Raw genomic sequence first — 17,865 nt, 5'->3', positions numbered from 1 at the left:
TTTGATAAAATGTCTACAAATAAATGATTTGAATGTTATATATTAATGAATCGCAGTTAATGCCTGAAAATATGGAAAACCCACAATATAATGTGTTGGCCAACTAACATGTGCAATGATCGAATGTAACTGAATATGTACCATTTTATAAATATATAATTTTTAATACTAGAATATTTTATTTGATTTTTAGTAATAAATTTATGTGATTGATTTTTTTTTTCTTAAATCTATATTTAAAATTTTTATGCTAAATTTATATTTTCAATTTTATTTACTACTTAAAATATATTTCAAGTAATAACATTATTTTTAAATATATTTATTACTTGAAATTATTTCATCTTATTTTACGAGTCTATTTATTTAAAAATTTTAGTATGTCTATGCAACAAGCGCAAAAATGAGAAAATTTTTGTTCAAAAAATTAATATATAATTTTTTTTTGGGTTCAACTGTATGAACACTGTCTTCTGTCTTGCATATGTGGCTGTTGTAACACAACCTTAATAGACTAATGCAGATGCTCTAAGAAACAAGAGACAACAACCGTTTCTTACAATGAAGGTCAAAGAGAAAATAAGTCGGAACCTGAAATTTTCATCAATAATATAAATACAACGTCGACTTTAAACATCCTAATTAATTCATCAGTAAATTACAACCAAACAGTTAGTTTGATCCTACATAATCTTTAGATATCCAACAAAACATGGAGCATTAGTGAGATTGAGAAAACAATACAAACAAATAAAGCGATCGGAACTTGCACACCACCACTATACACTATGTTCACTATTGCCCTCTCTTGGTCTTCTCCTACGTCCTGACCGTCACAAGATGACTCTACCACGGCGACGTAGACGACTAGCCCATGTCATATGGTTCCTCCCAGAAACTTCATTTTCATCAATATGGTTACCATCTTGATCCAATTCGTGGAAAGAAGCAACGGGGTTTCCATGACTCGATCTTGGAGTGTGGCTTGAGCCTTGATCATTCTGTCTCGTTTCAGAATCAAACACCTGCAGAAACATCATCACAGACATCAACCTCCTGTCAAATTCATTTTCTAATTCCTCGTTTGGCTCCAAGGCATCCGCATCACCATCAGAACCCAAACCAAAATGGCTTCGTTCAATTACGTAATCGCCAAAAAACAGTGCCCCTGGATTTGACGACCTTATGGTTCCAGTCACATCTTCCCTCTCTCGCTCCTGCTCTAGATTTCTCCACTTCTGTTCTAGAGTAGGATCCACTTCATGCGGCTTAGCAAAAGGGTGCTCAGTCCTCACATGTTTCTGCAGCTCTTTGTATGTTCCAATAAATGAGCAGTTATCCTGGTTACAAGTTCGTTTCTTTGCGTTGAGATGGTCTCGTGCTGGCTCCACAACCGTCCAACCCTTCACTTGACCCCTACAAAGGGGACATGTGAGCTTTGTAGCTTTATCATTAACAACCAACCTACCAGACAATGGATCCATTGCTTCAGTAGACGCATCATAAATTGGTGTGTTGTTAGATGACATTACTTTTGTGTCTGCCTTCTTGTACTGGTCCAGGCAGTTCGAATGGAGGAAGCTGGTTCCACACATGTAGGGATGACAGCCTTTATCATGAGAGGAACAGAGGAGAAGAACAGCATTATGAGGACGTTCCATGCATATTGAACAAGTAGAATCTTCCCAATCTTGGATGAATATTTTCGAGCAATTATTTTGCTTGTCGCTATGGGGAATACTGGAAGACGGTAAGTGGTATGGTGTTGGTCTGTACAGCCGAGATGTGATCCCGTGTCTTCCCCTGCCACCTTTTGCCATTTCCTTAAATAAATTAGCAAAGCGATGTTAGAATCTTAAAAGGACGAGTAATTTCACTTGAGCAAAAAGACTTCCCAATATAGCAAACAATGAGATTCGTCTAGTCGGAGTGGAGAGTTCATTGACTCCAAAAAATTGCAAAACATTAGGGCAGAATTTAACAAAAGATAGACCTTGGCACAGCATGCAACAATTATCGAACAAAAATATGTAGCACGTGGCTTCTCTCAAGAGATTTCTAAACTAAGTGCAAGATGAATGAACATCGTAGCATACTTTCCTTTTTATGCCTATAAAAGTAGCCCAAAGCGTTAAGTTAAGCATTAAATCCCGACCATTTAATTCTGCACTAGATCTGAGACTTCAAAAGTTTACGATTCAAAAACTGCTTAACGACTTATAAAAAAACATTACAACTAGCATAATATGAATGTTACAAAACAGCCAGTAACAAAGATATAATCACCCAAAAAAAAAAAAAAAAAAAAAAAAAAAAAAAAAAAAAAAAAAAAAAAAAAAAAAAAAAAAAAAAAAAAAAAAAAAAAAAAAAAAAAAAAAAAAAAGACTGCCAAATGTTTCTTATCTGTTGCATTGTATCAAAGGAGGCAAAAAATAAATAATAAAATCTCTAAGTATCGACAATGGTATCTCGAGGTTGTATTTAATAAACAAGTAGATAAGATAAATCATCTATAGAAAAGTGTTGGAGTAGATGTCCTGTAAGCCAACTGTTGGCTAGGGAATTTATTGACTCAGTTGTAGTAAACAATCTTTATTTTAATATAATTTAATTTTTAATGGTTTTGTTGTACTTTATCTGTATACACATGCAAGCAGCATAGATAAAGTCCTTGATTATGCTTTAATACAAATGAATCGTAATTCGATGTTGAACTCATTTGCAAACACTGCATATTCTAAATTCGTTGCTAGTCGATTCAGCCGCCTAAAACAGGGATTAAGGTCGCTCGAGCTCGAGACTAGCATCTGTGATGTTGTGTACTGCGTCTCTTGATCAGGGCATAGAGATGTCCAAACATACAGATGGGTAGTCATATGATGATTATACTGAACAACCCTCCCTCGGACTTTCTAAGTGGTTATCATTCATCGAGAGGATAGGTCCGTGGTTATGATTGTGCACCATTAGTTCTTATGACCCGGGACAACACCGAGGCTCTATATGCTAGGACTGTGCTTTGACTCGTTTACCGGCTCCAGGAGAGTCATCAGGTGGCGAGGTTGGGTACAGTTGCGACACATATAAGAGCCAGTGCATTGTAGTCGGGGATTCACCGCTCACCTGCGGGTGTGGATATCCTATGTGATCTGATGAAATAATAGTGCGTGGAATCTCTGGCCAGAGTATGAGATGTAAGTTGGAGAAGGAGTTCTCCAATAGTACATGCGATGCCACTATTATATGTGTCACATAGTTAACGAATTAATATGCAACCCTCGATGAACCAATGGTTGCAGATTCTATCGGGATATATGAGATGAAGTGACCGTACTTTACGTTAATCATAATCACTGGTTCTTGTAGGCACTATCAGCGATACCTAGGGGATCATGGGGCGATGCTACTAGACGCTCTTACCATGATCCGATGGGTGCAATCAGAAATGAGTTCTGACATTCTTGATCAAGGTGTTGATGAAAAGAATGGGGCTAACTAGGGTAAGCCCGAATAAGAATAAGTGTTATTCTGAATCACAAAGAGTTGTGAACGTACGGCTAGCTTTATCGCTGAACCATTGAGTATCACACAAGTACTGGATCATTTATTCCCGTTGAGAGAATAAATTCAAGATGTTGAATTTATAGTAAATTCAAGGAGTTGAATTTATAATAAATTCAAATGTTTAATTTATAATGGATTTAATTTAATAAATTCAAATGCTGAATTTATAAATGATTTAAATTAAATGTAATGGATGTATGTATTATGAGCTTGTAAGAGTACAAGACCAACATACAAATTATTAAGGTTTTTAATTGAACTTTAAAAGATTAATTAATTAATTAAACTAGTTGGACTAGAATAATTAATTGATTAAGCTCATTAAGTAATTAATTTATTAATGGGTCCTAAGCTTATATATATGTGTATTAGACTTAGGGTTGATAAGAATTCATTCATAATTTTTCTAAAAACCTCTCCTCTCCTCTCAAAAGAATTTCGACCACCTTGAAGTAAATAATTTGAACCGTCTCTCAAATATTTTCTCCTACGCAAAATCTCTTCCATATTTTCTAGTGCAAATTGGAAGAGGAACAAATTTTCTGGTCGTGGACCTGATTAGAAGAATTAACAAAGGAGTTTTTGAAGAAAGTTCGTAGGGATTCATCAAAAGCTAATCCGTTTATACCGGATTAGTTGGAGCCAAATGATTTAATTTACAAAGGTATAATATTCTAACTCCCTATGAATGTTTAATCGTAAAACCATACGAGCGTCCAAATCAAATATATTTTGATTGTCAAAATATAATAAAAAATTTTAAAACTTCCGCTGCGTTTGAGCGTGTAGAAAACCGAGATCCAACAAAAAGTTCCAAAGAATCAGTGGAGTTAGAACAAAGTTCTTCATCCACCAGAGAGTAATGAGAAAAATAGAAAATATTAAGCAGAAAACACTTGTTTTGCAGCATCTGCAACTCAGTCTGAAACATTCAACGAAATATCAGTCATACATAAACAGGTAGATAACATAAGAACCAAAAAAATAAGAAAACTTTCAAAACATGAATGAACAAATTCACGAAGCTCTAGCAGTGAAAAAGCACAAAACATCCAATCTTCACAAAAAACCCACCACGACAAAAGCTCATGGAAGATCCCTAAATCTACAGAATCCATTATCATACCAGAAGGAGAAGTGAGAATTTGTAGTTGACAGAATTTACGGATACGAAACAGAAAATTCGAGTTTTAAATAAGGAAAATCTATATGTAATCGAGGGAATTTTCAATCAAAGGGCGGGCATTTCTCAACTTTTCAGAGGTACCATGGATTTCTTCCTCCTCCTTTTTTGGGCCCTTGAGATAAAAAAAAAAAAGAAAAAAAGTGGTCCCCACTTCTAACAAGTCCCAGGAGTGGGCCTCCAACTCGACCATTGAACTAAAGCTTAACAATTTCATAACTTAANTGTTGTCATCTCAAATGTACATGTTCCTTTCCATTGACTTGATTTCTCTGTTTCATTTATTTTGTTAGGATCTTTCATTTTCTTATATTCTATGGCTGCATTCCCCTCGTCCACATCCCAAACATAGCCGAATCCTTGGGAATTCGGGAAGCTTTCAGTTGGATTACATTTCAGCAACTTCCCAATGTTATTATCCAATTTGACGCTCTTTTGATTATTAATATTTTACATGATCCGTCTCCAAGTTTATCTAGCCTAAGATTGATTGTAGATGATTGTAAAAATCATTGCATTTGATTGCAATTGATTTACACTGCTCTTTTGTTTTCGTTAAAATATCAACAAATTATGTTGTTCACGCGTTAACTAGTTCGACTTGTCTTTATTTGGTTTTAGTCTTTTATAAGAGAAAAAAGTTAGAGTATATATTCAGATAAGTTGTTTGTAAAACCTTTCTATGTATTTTTTTAAATGTTTTTCAAGTTTAATTTTAAACAAAATTACTACGTGTTTTTTATGTTTTTAGAAATCAATGTGATTATGTAAATCAAAACATATTGTTTTTTAATTGTTAAAACTTTGTATATAATAGTTGTCGAAATACATATTTGTTTTTAAAACAATTTTTAAAATCTTTTTATATTTTTTTGTTTGTAAAAACACTTTTATAAAAAATATTTAATAAATACCAATGCAAATGAAATTTATTGTTATTGAATTTCTATTAAAATAAAAATTCAATTGTCAAATAAAATATGGACAATCGCTTAACAGTTAACACTCACTCATGATATATGATAGATAAAAAGTTATGGATTTCATCTTTTATGTGTAGGCTTTGCAACCACATATGGTATAAAGAGTTTAGAGAGTTGGAATTTCATACTAAAGTAAAATCTGGAGATAAAATCACAATTTAAATTTAAAATCATGATAAATGTTAATCTTTCACACTAAATAAAATACTGTTTTTAAATTTTTTATCTTGCATATTCATTCATAAAATTTGTTACTATAAATCTTAAATTGAGATTATGTTTAGAGTTCGAGATTCAACCGTAACAAACTGTATTCCTTAAAAAATCGAGTTTTTAAATTGTAAGATATATCGGTTAGAGACACAATTTTAACAAACATCTTTTATTTAAAAATTTATAATTTTTTATTTTATAAGATATACGTTAACAATGTAAGTTTCTTGTGAGACGTTCTCACGGATCTATATATGTGTGACAAAATGACATGATCTATATTTATAATTTAAATATTTTTTTTTACATAAAAATATTATATTTTTATAGACCAGATAAAGTTTGAGATCCGTCTAACAAATTTGATCAATACAACAAGTTTTTTGTGAAAAATATAATACACAAGTAGGTTTTAAAAAAATGGGTAGGGATTAGGATTAATATAGTTAGAGAGTCCTAGAATTGAAGGGTACTTAATCCGACGATTAGGATTAAGATAGATAGATAATCCAATCCCATGGTTGAAACGAAGTAGGGCTATAAAACCAAACTCTATTTATACTTATATACACCCGCAAATACATACAAAATCTCTGAGTAATTTTCTGCTTCCTCTCTAACATACGCAGATTAAATTTCTTCCAATCTCGTTTGCTGCATACCAGGCCAAGGATTTTTGGAGGAAATAGATGACATTTGGCTTTTGTTTCTCTAGAATATTCGACGCACTTGTTTTAGACCCTGAAACGATAGCATAACTCAAGGCGGCGTGTGCAAGGGATTAGGGTTTTTCCTTCGCACGGAAGACTGTTTTGGGTATAGTTTCCCAGTATAATATTTCATTCAACGCGTTGGTTCCACTCTATTTTTTTTTTTTTGAAAGTTTTTTCGGGTATTATACGACTGTTTCTGAGTTTTGATAGAATTTTCGTGTTGGTGGACTGTTCAAATTCCTGGGTTCTTTTGCGGATTTTCGTTGCTGTTTGGTGGATTCTAGGGTATAGGGTTTGAGTCTCATGCGTTATCTCACGTGGGTTTTAGATTTATTTTGAAGAATTTGATCTATTCTGGCATTCCTTGTGCATGAGGCAGGCTCATATTTAATGGGGTTTGTTGAATTTGCTTGTTATTGTGGTATGAGTATCTTCCTGGCCTGTTTCCCTTGAGCACGGAGGACATCGAAGCTGGTAGTGTTAATGCTGTTCACGGGCAGTTGAAATTTTGGTGGATTTGTTTTGTTAAATTGAATGTTCTGTTTTGGTTGATAGAATACTATAAATTGTACAGAGTGGGAAGAAACCCTAGATACCCTCTATAGGACAGTTCAGATTATTTTATTCGAACACCAGTTCGTTGGAGCATTTTATTTGGTGTTTTTAGCTTGCATCCCTGGGATACTGGCTACTAAATTTTGGAGCTGGGCGTTCGGTTGTTGACAGAAGTAAAGGTGGATTTAGGAAATCAGCAATAAAGAGTAAAAGCTAGACCGACTACGTTCAATTTTGTTCAGGTGCGGAGACGCGGCACTAACTTGGTATTGGCACGTGGCTGCAGACTGGTGGTAGCTATTCTCAGAAGACTAGTTAATTTTCCTCCCATTGATTTTTTTGTATATGATAATGTTTAGCACTGATTATGGAAAACAGTGAGCCCACTTTAGTACCTGAATGGTTGAAAAATTCTGGAAACCAGAGCGGCAGTGGATCTATTTCGCATTTAGGTATTTTCATCTTAAATAAGAATCTCCATATACAATTTTTTTTTAAATTTTGCATCCACCTATTTTTAATGTGTCGTGTTTTGATTTAGATGACAAATCTGCACCCAAACTTTCAAGGAACAATTCATTTTTGAGTAGCAATGGTCATGATTTTGGACGGTCATCAAGTTTTGAAAGAACAAACTCGTCATGTTTCCACCGGAGTTCCAGTAGTAATGGCTCTGGAAATCTGAGGTCCTATAATAGTTTTGGCCGAAATCGACGTGACAGGGATTGGGAAAAAGATAGATACGATTCTCAAGACAAAGACAAATCGGTATCGGGGGATCGCTGGCACAGGGGCTTTTCAGATTCATCAGGGAACAACTTTTCTGGTAAATTTGGTTGGGATGGGTTAAGACGATCTCAGTCTGCAACTTCTGGGTCGCATGGGGACACATGGACTAAGAAAGTCGTAACTGATTCAAGCAGTGCTGGTGGAAACAACACTAGTGCTTTGCTTACCACTGGTGCTCTTGGTGGCAGCGCGAACAAAACAAGATTCGAGAGAAATTTTCCATCATTAGGAACTGAAGAAAGAGCAGTCATTCCGGAGGTTGGAAGAGTCCCATCTCCGGGCTTAAGTTCTGCCATTCAGAGCTTACCTATTGGTTCTGCTGCTGCAGTTGGTGGAGAAAAATGGACATCTGCTTTGGCAGAGGTTCCTGTGTTAGTTGGGACTAATGGAAATGGAAGCTCGTCTGTGCAACAATCTGCTTCCACACAATTTGCCTTGGGCACAACCGCCACTCTCAATATGGCAGAAGCTGTAGCTCAGGGTCCAAGCCAAGCTCTGGTTATGCCTCAGGTAGGTCCCTTTCTCCATTATTATTGAATATCTTGGAGTGACTGCGCTGATACACGATGTTCATTTTGTTACAGATATCTGTTGGAACTCAAAGACTTGAGGAACTGGCAATTAAACAATCTAGGCAATTAATTCCAGTCACACCATCCATGCCAAAGACTCTGGTAAGAGTGGTAATGTACTTGTTTTGATTTTTAATATTTAGAAAGATGTCATGTTTCATTTTAGTTAATTGATGAACTTTATTGATTGTGATCTTTCTTATAGGTGAATGGGTCAGTAATTCTCTTACTGATTTAATCTTTTCTCCCTTTTAGGTAAAAAAGTTTGTGTAAATATTTGTTTTATGATGACATAATTGGAACATTTCTCATTACAATTGATATATGAGATATTGAGATTATTCACAAGATATGCTTTGATGTCTCATAATCAGAGCAATTTAATCTTGTGGTCCTTTGAAGTTTTCCATAGAAGTTAGATTCAGATTGCAAGAAAAAGACATGACTGGAGGGGTGGGTGGGGTGGGTGGGTAATCGTTTCTTCTTTTCTCCAACTATGTGCTGTGTCAGAAGTATCTTTTTAAAATTGTCATAATATTTTTGTCATGGTAGGTTATATCGTGGAGTTGATCTTTTATAATTTCGCTTAGAGGACACTTTTTATGCTGAAAAAGAAGCCTAATGGATATGGAAATTTTAGAAAAAACATTCTTAGAATAACTCTTTAATTAGGCAATCAAACCATAGATCGTTCCCCGAGCTGATGAAACACTTAGTTTCTATATTTTCACTGCATAACAAAATCATAAATTTTATCAACCTATTATATATAGATAGCTATCGGTACATGTCTGGAGATTGTGGTAGTTGAGGTGAAGTTCCAACTTTTGATTGTACCAGGAAAACAGAAACCAATTGGTGAATGTCTTTTTACTTGAAGGTGCTTCAAATCTAATGTGATCTTATTTTCCTATCCATTTGGCAAATCAACTTGTTTGAACTCCATACCGTTTAATTCTTCTTTTGTGGGGTCATTGAGTGGGTTGCATTTATTCATTCTATTATTTTCTTGAGTCTATGAACTCAAGCACTTGTATTTTTTCTGGTATAGCCACATGCCTGCAAGTTTCTCTTTTCCAAGTCCCAATGATGTAGCTAGTTTCTAGCAATGAATATGAGACTAGATTCTCACCATTATGTCATAGTTGTAAAGTCGGTGGTTTGATGGCAGGGCTACCTTCTGCGAAAATGAACCACAATTTTATAGATTCAGATTTTTCGCCATTTACTGTTTCATTGACTCCTTTATCTATCTTGGCTAGTTAAAAAAGAAACTCTTCTGTCTATCTGCGCAAGTCAAATATTGTGCAGTCATTCAACCTTGAAAAGCATTCCGTTCTGATGTGTTTTAGCTTTAGATGATTTATGTTTCCTTGTCCTCTGGTCAAGATGGTAAAATTAGGATCCATTGTCTCTCTTGTTTTCATATGTGTTGGAAATTCAATCTTGCTTTAAAGTGTACTGCTTTTTAAGTTCTTATCATGAGTTTACTGATTGATTTTTTTCCTGACACTCTTTCCTAAGTCCCCATTTGAGGAAAATTAAATGTGGATATATTCCTTTTACAATTACCATCAAGTTCTCTGTATTTCCATGCTTTATATTTATTTTATTCTCTTCAATTTGAATTTGGACATTGTGTGCCTATATGTTTAGTCCATCCGATCGAGGAAATTATTTATCAAGCTCTAATAATAAATTTTCTGTGAAACATAAATAAGTGCCATCACAACTCACGGCCTCTATGAATATTGGATTTTCCAAAACTTAAAGCGGCTAGTGAGATTTGCACGCCTGAATTTCTGGTTACGCTTTAAATCTTTTTGGTCGGTGCCTGAGTTCTGACAAAATTTGGCTCAAAATGATGATTAATTTGATCAAACTGGCAGTTATCGCATAATGACTCTAATTAGTTATGCTCACCTTTCTTCCTTTGCTGCAGTAGGTCCCCTGAATTTGCATGGCCTGACAAATAATTAGATTGATTTTTTATCCTGTTAACATCACCAGTTGTTCCGAGTCATCCTTCTGTCCATTGATCAACTTCATGTTATTTTTCTCACGATCAAGTATAACCCGATTTTCGCTGACTGTTGGCAAGAAGTTGGAGATATATGTCTTGTGGATTGTTGATGTCTTTAAATGGATATGGTGACAGATTACAACCCAACAGGCCTAGTTTTTATTTTCTTGTTTTTTAAGATACTGCTTCGAGAAGGTATTGAGGAAAAGGTGATTGGAATATGTTTTGGGAGTATTGAAGTGGCATTGTTCCAGAAACAGGAAATAAATCTGATGTTGATTTTGTCCATTTTCTTAAAATCATCTCCACTAGAAACCAGGTAGAGTGTTAAATATGGAAAATAACAATAAGATGAGTCACTCATACGTCATTGCATAAAATAGGGAGTAAAATTATCTGATAAGCTTGAACATGGTCATCAGAAACTTTTCTACTCTCTGTGCTTGTGATGTTAGTTTGTGAACATGTACATTTGTCAGAAAGTATTCCCTAAATGAGGTATATATAAATTGTGCCTATCATTTATACTCTTATATTTATTTTTTGGAAAATAGTGGATAGCTCTTAATGGTTTGGCACTTGATAACTTTTGGCCAACGACTTTCCATTGGTTTGGCACCGTCTGGTTGCAGCTTTTTTTGTGAAAGTTTGTTGAGTATACTCATATTTGCTTCAGGTTTCAAATTCTTCAGATAAACAGAAAACTAAATTGGGCCAGCAGCAACATCCCATAACTTCACTTCCCAATAATCACTCGAAGGCTGATATGTCTAAGTCATCAAATGTGGGAAAACTCCATGTTCTGAAGCTATTGCGAGAGAAAAATGGGGTCGCTCCTGTTTTGAAGGACAATTCAGGTCCAACAAGTGGTATTAATGCAGTAAGTTCTACACTGGTATCAGCCAAGAGCTCACCAAACATCCCAACCCTGAACCGTAAGCCTGTATTGACTGTGCTGGAGAAGCGAACCACCAATCAAGCTCAAAGTCGAAAAGAGTTTTTCAACCTTGTGCGAAAAAAATCTATGGTGATCTCCACTTCTGTTACCGCTACAGATAACTTCTCAGTTATGGACACGCGGACTGCTGTATCCCCGCCACCTTCAGAAACTTTTGAAAAGGAGGACGCACCTGCTCTTAGTACTTCTCAGATTGATGATGCTCAATCAAGTGCAAGCCTGAGTGATGACCTTTTGTCTGAGAAAAGAGATGATGTGACTTGCATTGATGATACTTGTATTATGCCGAAGTGCTTAGGCAATGGAAAGAACGGTTGCATGGATCCTCTATTTTCAGAGGAGGAAGAGGCTGCCTTTCTACGATCTTTGGGCTGGGAGGAAAATTCTGATGAGAGTGGACTTACCGAAGAAGAAATAAGTGCTTTCCTCAAAGATGCGACTAAGGTGCTTAATACAACCTTGATTCGGATATAGTACTTTGTGGTTTATTCATTTTAAATGTTGTCATATTTGTTCTGTCACTGAGAATTGTTATTCATTTCATCTTATGCAGTACAACTCAAAACCAGCTCTGAGAATACTTGAAGTAGTGCAGCCAAAATTTATTGCATCATTAGACTCGCAAATTACTGGCATTTCTTCTGGATTAAGTTCTTCTGGTGCTAAGCTGGAATCTTGATCTGCTACGAGTGGTTTGTTTTACTGAGAATCTTAGTTTGATCGGGAAGATGAGTTCTTATGCTTCTTGGTTATTTTTTCTGATATTCGCTGCTGGTTCGGAAGATGCTGTAAGAAAAAGGGGTGGTGGGTTGATATTTTTGGTCTTCCACAGAAGTGGAATAGGAATAAATTACCGATGACAGAGTCCTACAAATCACTTTTGATGACCGTCTTTTCGCGGTGTGGATTCTAGAATCTAGATCATTCATGGTCACTAGTACAGAGATAGTATAGGTTTTAATATATCAAAGCTACTCAATGACATTGCTTGTTTGCGAAGTCTGTCTTTTACAGTTTTGCGGTTAAATGATGAACAGGGATTTTTTTTAACATATATTTTACCCTTTCTTTTGGTTTGATTAAAGATGCAAAAAAAATGAAGATTTTACTATATTCTTAAATATTTATTGACCTGTATATTTAAGCTTGAGCTTTTCTTCAGTCATCTGAATGCTTGATGGGTTTTAACAATTTGGTTCATGATATAAATAATAAAAAATAATATTTTAGACATAAAAAAATAATATTTTTTATAAATCAAATATTTATTACTCAAATTATCATATATTATACAGTATTTTTCATCACATAACTACTAAAAAGTCATGTGAGAGCGTCTCTCCTTTAACTTAGTGAGAGTTATATGGGAAGTTTTTTTTGTGACATGACACATCTTACTAGAGAAAAATAGAAAATGTTGGAAAGAATTTGGACATGATATATTTTGTAGAGAAAAATAGAAAATGCTGGATGCAAATTTACATGTGATGAAAAAAAATATGTTTGCATTTTTTTAGATGTTTTAATTTTTTTTAGTAGGTATCTTGTTATACGATTCTTATATTCGTGAGACGTGTCGATCCGATCCATACAATGAACAAAAAATAATATTTTTTACATAAAAAACAGTGTTTTAAAACACGTCACCTAGACTAAATCTGGGCGCTGGACGGTTATCCACAGTCACTATTTATATAACTGTCTAAGCGACCGTCTAATTTAATATACAGGGAAGAGACGGCTCGAAGAGTTTTAGCTGAAAATTGAATAATTGTAAAATAAACAGGCCGCCCCTCTTTCTCATTTTCACCTTCGCAAACCCTATTTCAATTTTCTCCACTCCCGCGCACCAGCACTTTTTAAATTTAACCGACTCAATTTAAAATTGGCATTCCCCATTGCTATCGAGGTGTATTTTGATTCGGTACCACGATTGCTTGTGGAGAATTCTGTGTTTTTTTATTCGCTTGCTAATGTTAACCACTCTGGCCGAATAGATGTTTGCGATATCGTATGCTTGTTTTCCAGCATGAATGATCTATTTTGTCTCATGAATTTGTTTTGTAAGCTTTTATCATAGCAAAAGAAAAAAAAAAAGAAGTAGATTTTGCTGTTTTTGGGTCCATAAATTAGTTTTCCAGTTGCTATAATATGCGGTTTACATTCAGTTAAACAAGTAAGGAACAATTCTGCTGCTAACGGGTGCAGTAATTCGAGCAGAATCGGGTATATCAGGTTTTTATAAACTTTATGACTTGGCTAGGTGTATATGTTTCATCTGCTTCGATTTTTGGTACACATTGATGCCTGATATTGATTTACACACGACAGAAGGTCGCTTTATTATATTCTTAATTTAATGTTTAGTGAGTGACTTCATAAGCATTTAATTTAAAGAGTGGAAGAAGACTGAATCATGAATTGGGCATGGATGGATTGTGCCCCCGGTAGCGTTGAGCATCGAGTGGGAGTACTACACTTTTTACGTCTTGCGTTTGCTGGTATGACTCATGATGATATGAAACCATGTCCTTGCCGCAAATGTGTAAACTCAGTGCATCATGACTGGGCGACATATATCATCATTTGATGGTAGATGGTATACTACGAGATTATCGTATCTGGCAATTTCGTGGAGAAGGGATAAGTCGTTGGAGCAAAACCTTGTAATGTCATGAATAGTGGGTTTGGGGCCTCGTCTAAGCGTAGAAAACTTCAAAGCCATAGTGACCAAATGTCTTTGGAGGTGATGGACAGACTCTCCAAAAGATGCAAGAAAAAATTAATGAGACGGAGTTGCGACAAAGACAAAGTGAAGCACGGTGGAATGCGAAGATAGGGCAGATGATTATGCAGAATCAACAGCTTCAGAACCTCATACACACCGTACAAAGTTTGACACCCAAACCAGCCGAGGGATCTCATGTTCCTGAGCTATTACCAAGATGGGTAAAAATAACTTGTGGAAACAAACTCTTTAATTTTGGTTGTTGCTTGGATTAAATTACTATCATCTTTTCGCTTTTGCTGGCAGGATAAGCTGACTATGGGATCAAAATCTGGTTGATCAGAGCTATTATTGATCGATATAGATGCTCCCCAATCTACTTCAAAATTTGTATTTGTTACCTCTCAGGTCTAAGCTTAGATCCTATTCCCACAAACCGTCAAAATCTAGTTCAAAATGCCAATCAATTGGTTTGAAGACCTGTTTCCAATCACAATCTGTCTTGTCTAAATTCACTTCTTTGCGGTAAAATCGAAATAGTTAAATCATTTTATGCTTGTAATTTTGCCAACTTTGGTTGGAATCTGTGGTCTTCGACAATATTATATGATAACTATATTGAATTAAGAATAAATAAAACATATGTAAGACTTAATTGTCGTACCCTAATTAGAACTTCGTAGCATTTTGGGAAATGACAAGATTGGAAAATAAGATCTTTGTTGATCTCTCTCTCTCTATATAAAATAATTTTAAAATTGAATTAAGCATAAATAAATGCAAGCATTACTTCACTCCAGCTTTCCCTTTCCCTTTACCTTTGTGATTTGCAAGCTAACCAAAGTTCTCTCAGTAAAGCACGACGGTGCCGCCGCCGTGTACACTGGTGGTGGGGGCCAACTCTTTTTCACTTTTCCGAACGGAAACCCATCTGAATATGACTTCAAGACCCGACGCCGCCGCCGCCGCCGCTCCCACCACCAACGGTAATCGCCACCACTACTATCCACCCACCACCACTTCCTCTTCTACATCCGCCTCCTTCCGCGGCTGCTGCTGCTGCTTATTCCTCCTCTTCTCCTTCCTCGCCCTCCTCATTCTCGCCGTCATCCTAGTCATCGTCCTCGCCGTCAAGCCCAAAAAGCCCGAATTCGACCTCCAGCAAGTAGGGGTTCAATACGTGGGTATCAACCCTACCACCACCTCCTCCGCCGTGGTTTCCCTCAACATCCGCATGCTCTTCTCGGCGGCGAACGACAACAAGGTTGGGATCAAGTACGGCGAGTCCAGGTTCACCGTCATGTACCGCGGCATACCCTTGGGACGTGGTACGATTCCCGCGTTCTACCAACCCGCCCACAGCTTAAGACGTGTCGAGACCACCATTGCTGTGGACCGGGTCAATTTACTGCAAGCAGATGCTGCAGATTTGGTGAGGGATGCTTCGTTGAACGACCGGGTCGAACTACGGGTCGTCGGCGATGTCGGAGCCAAGATCCGAATTCTTGGTTTCAATTCTCCCGAGGTGCAGGTAAGCTTTTCCTTGTTTTTCTTGCTGCATAAATTACTTTTCCCATTCGTTATTCATCGTAGTTCGGTGCGAAAATGGAGAGCTTTAGGATGTGCTATCATTCGCTCTGTCACACTGTTTGCTATATTGCGCGGGTATTAGCCCTTCCGTCCTCCGGCCATGGAGTTTTCTGTTCTTTTATTTATCAATTATTAATTATGACTGTGCTTACAGTTTGAATATTAATATGAATATGTTGGGTTTGGTAGGCTTTGTCGTGGCACGGGCGACAGACTACACTGTCCACTTTTTCAAATAATTTTACCCTTTTAATATTTTTGCTTTACATTTTAAAATATAATATTAATAATTTCCAATATTACTTGACTTGATGTTTTCTTTTTCTTATTATATAAAAAAATACCAAACTAGAGTATATATTTCGATTTATGCTATTTTGGTTTTGAACTTTTGATGGTTCTCTTCTTTTGTGTGTGTGTGTGTGTGTGTATATATATATATTCTGGCTTCTACATTTGAAGGGAATATTTGTTTGCCCACTTAGACATGTTTTTAGGTTGTCTATTTGTGTTAGACAAGATCACGCATTGTGAAAATTGAAGTTCTTAAGGTGGTGAAAATATGTTGTAACTGGGCAGGTTTCTGTGGATTGCAGCTTAGCCTTAAGTCCAAGAAAGCAGACCCTAATATCGAAGCAGTGTGGATTTGATGGTCTTAGTGTATGATTAGATACTTTTTTTTCCCCATTTCAATTTCTCTCTCAAATAACATAATAAGGTTATATTGAGAGATGAGATTTTACAAAGTGGCAACCACATGGGATTTCATCTGTCAGAAGATAATTATAAAAAGAAGCTGATTCTGACCAAGAAAGATGGAAAAAGAATTGGTTGCCATGGATATGGAAAGAATACTAGGAGGGGAATTTTGCAAGTTTAGTTCCTCTGCTGTAGAGTTTTGGACTCTTGACTGATTCTTGTTCTGTTTTTTGGGTCATTCCCACGCTCTTTCTTTACCTTCAATTTACTGCATACTATTTATTGTATTCCCACTCTTCACAAGGAATGTGGAACTGTATTTTTAGAATTGTTTAATTGGTCTCAGCGACGTTTGTTTGTTTTGGCACAATCACATCCTTTGCCCAAGTTGAGCCACATATACTCTACGGGTCGAATGCAATTGCGATGTACGTTACTATTCTAATAAAAAGTGCTTGATATGTGTGAAGAAAAATCTTCGATTCAAGTGGTGGAAAAATCAGTCAATCTAAAGTTGAACATAATAAATGCGAAAAAGCGAGATTAAAGCACGATTAAACATGGGCTTTTTCGATAAAATTTTTCTGAATTTTAGGTTAGCTTGTATTATTTTTTTTTTAAAAAAAAATTAACTTTTAATTATTCGATAAATATTTTTTTGATGTCCAAAATATTCTTTAATAATTATGTTTGATAGTAAGAAACTTTCTAATATTTACATTTATTCTTAAATTTAGTATGTTAAGTTTTGTATATTTATTATTTGTGGTTTAATCTATTGATTAGTTTGCTATAATTAAAATTATTATAAAAATTAAAAATATTTTATCAAATTCAATCTCATAACTTATAAAACTTGAAGTTTGATTTTAATGTTTCTTGTCATACTTTGTTATTTTTATTTTGAACCTTAATTTTAAGAGTAAAGCCTGACATCATTATATTTACAGGTAAGTAAACTGATTTAATATTAATATACTTCTAATACATATTGATCATACTTTTTGTTCAATTATTAATTATTCTAGAAAATCAAATGATTTATCATTTGAAAAGTAATCACTGTAAAGTTTTATATATTATGTTAATATAAATTTTAATGTAGCAAATAAATACTTTGCTCGAGATAAAGAAGATCTGGGTAAACATCTTATTAGGGTGGTCAATCTATACACACTCCTAAAAAGCAAGTTTTGTGATCTCACCTACATCAGTTAGAGGCGTCGAGACGTACCCGACAAAAAAACCTCCAACACAGTAAGTGATAATTCTACCCATCAAGAGCACATTTAGAA

The 17,865-nt window shown here is 35.4% G+C and overlaps 3 protein-coding genes across 4 annotated transcripts; 2 read left to right on the top strand and 1 right to left on the bottom strand.

Annotated features, from left to right (window-relative positions):
• Positions 1-584: 584 nt before the first annotated feature.
• LOC140987344 (uncharacterized) lies at positions 585-4,884 on the bottom strand. Its single transcript, XM_073455807.1, has 2 exons — positions 4,691-4,884; positions 585-1,823 (listed from the first exon to the last, which is right to left on the bottom strand). The coding sequence occupies exon 2, from the start codon at positions 1,818-1,820 to the stop codon at positions 834-836; it is 987 nt and encodes a 328-aa protein (XP_073311908.1). The 5' UTR covers positions 1,821-1,823; positions 4,691-4,884; the 3' UTR covers positions 585-833.
• Positions 4,885-6,498: 1,614 nt separating this feature from the next.
• On the top strand, positions 6,499-12,639 carry LOC140987746 (uncharacterized). Its single transcript, XM_073456396.1, has 5 exons — positions 6,499-7,663; positions 7,753-8,510; positions 8,585-8,674; positions 11,272-11,997; positions 12,107-12,639. Exons 1-5 carry the CDS (start codon positions 7,579-7,581, stop codon positions 12,230-12,232), a joined length of 1,785 nt encoding a protein of 594 aa, XP_073312497.1. The 5' UTR covers positions 6,499-7,578; the 3' UTR covers positions 12,233-12,639.
• Positions 12,640-14,956: 2,317 nt separating this feature from the next.
• LOC140987305 (uncharacterized) lies at positions 14,957-16,915 on the top strand. Of its 2 annotated transcripts, none has more exons than XM_073455765.1 (2): positions 14,957-15,812; positions 16,468-16,915. In XM_073455765.1, exons 1-2 carry the CDS (start codon positions 15,219-15,221, stop codon positions 16,519-16,521), a joined length of 648 nt encoding a protein of 215 aa, XP_073311866.1. In that variant the 5' UTR covers positions 14,957-15,218; the 3' UTR covers positions 16,522-16,915. The 2 variants fall into 2 exon arrangements, with proteins under 2 accessions (XP_073311866.1, XP_073311865.1); XM_073455764.1 differs by having other exon boundaries at positions 14,972-15,812; positions 16,451-16,915.
• The last annotated feature ends 950 nt before the right edge of the window (positions 16,916-17,865 follow it).

Source organism: Primulina huaijiensis, chromosome 11 (genome assembly GCF_012295235.1).
Source record: "Primulina huaijiensis isolate GDHJ02 chromosome 11, ASM1229523v2, whole genome shotgun sequence".
Lineage (NCBI taxonomy): Eukaryota > Viridiplantae > Streptophyta > Magnoliopsida > Lamiales > Gesneriaceae > Primulina > Primulina huaijiensis.
The sequence above is the reverse complement of the archived record's forward strand: the minus strand, read 5'-3'. Positions and strand labels throughout refer to the sequence as shown.

Coding starts and splice junctions, on each gene's coding strand:
- LOC140987746 (XM_073456396.1), top strand. CDS start 7,579: ATGGAAAACAGTGAGCCCACTTTAGTACCTGAATGGTTGAAAAATTCT. Junction 7,664..7,752: donor TGGATCTATTTCGCATTTAG/GTATTTTCATCT, acceptor GTTTTGATTTAG/ATGACAAATCTGCACCCAAA. Junction 8,675..11,271: donor CATCCATGCCAAAGACTCTG/GTAAGAGTGGTA, acceptor TATTTGCTTCAG/GTTTCAAATTCTTCAGATAA.
- LOC140987344 (XM_073455807.1), bottom strand. CDS start 1,820: ATGGCAAAAGGTGGCAGGGGAAGACACGGGATCACATCTCGGCTGTAC.
- LOC140987305 (XM_073455764.1), top strand. CDS start 15,219: ATGACTTCAAGACCCGACGCCGCCGCCGCCGCCGCTCCCACCACCAAC. Junction 15,813..16,450: donor TCAATTCTCCCGAGGTGCAG/GTAAGCTTTTCC, acceptor GTAACTGGGCAG/GTTTCTGTGGATTGCAGCTT.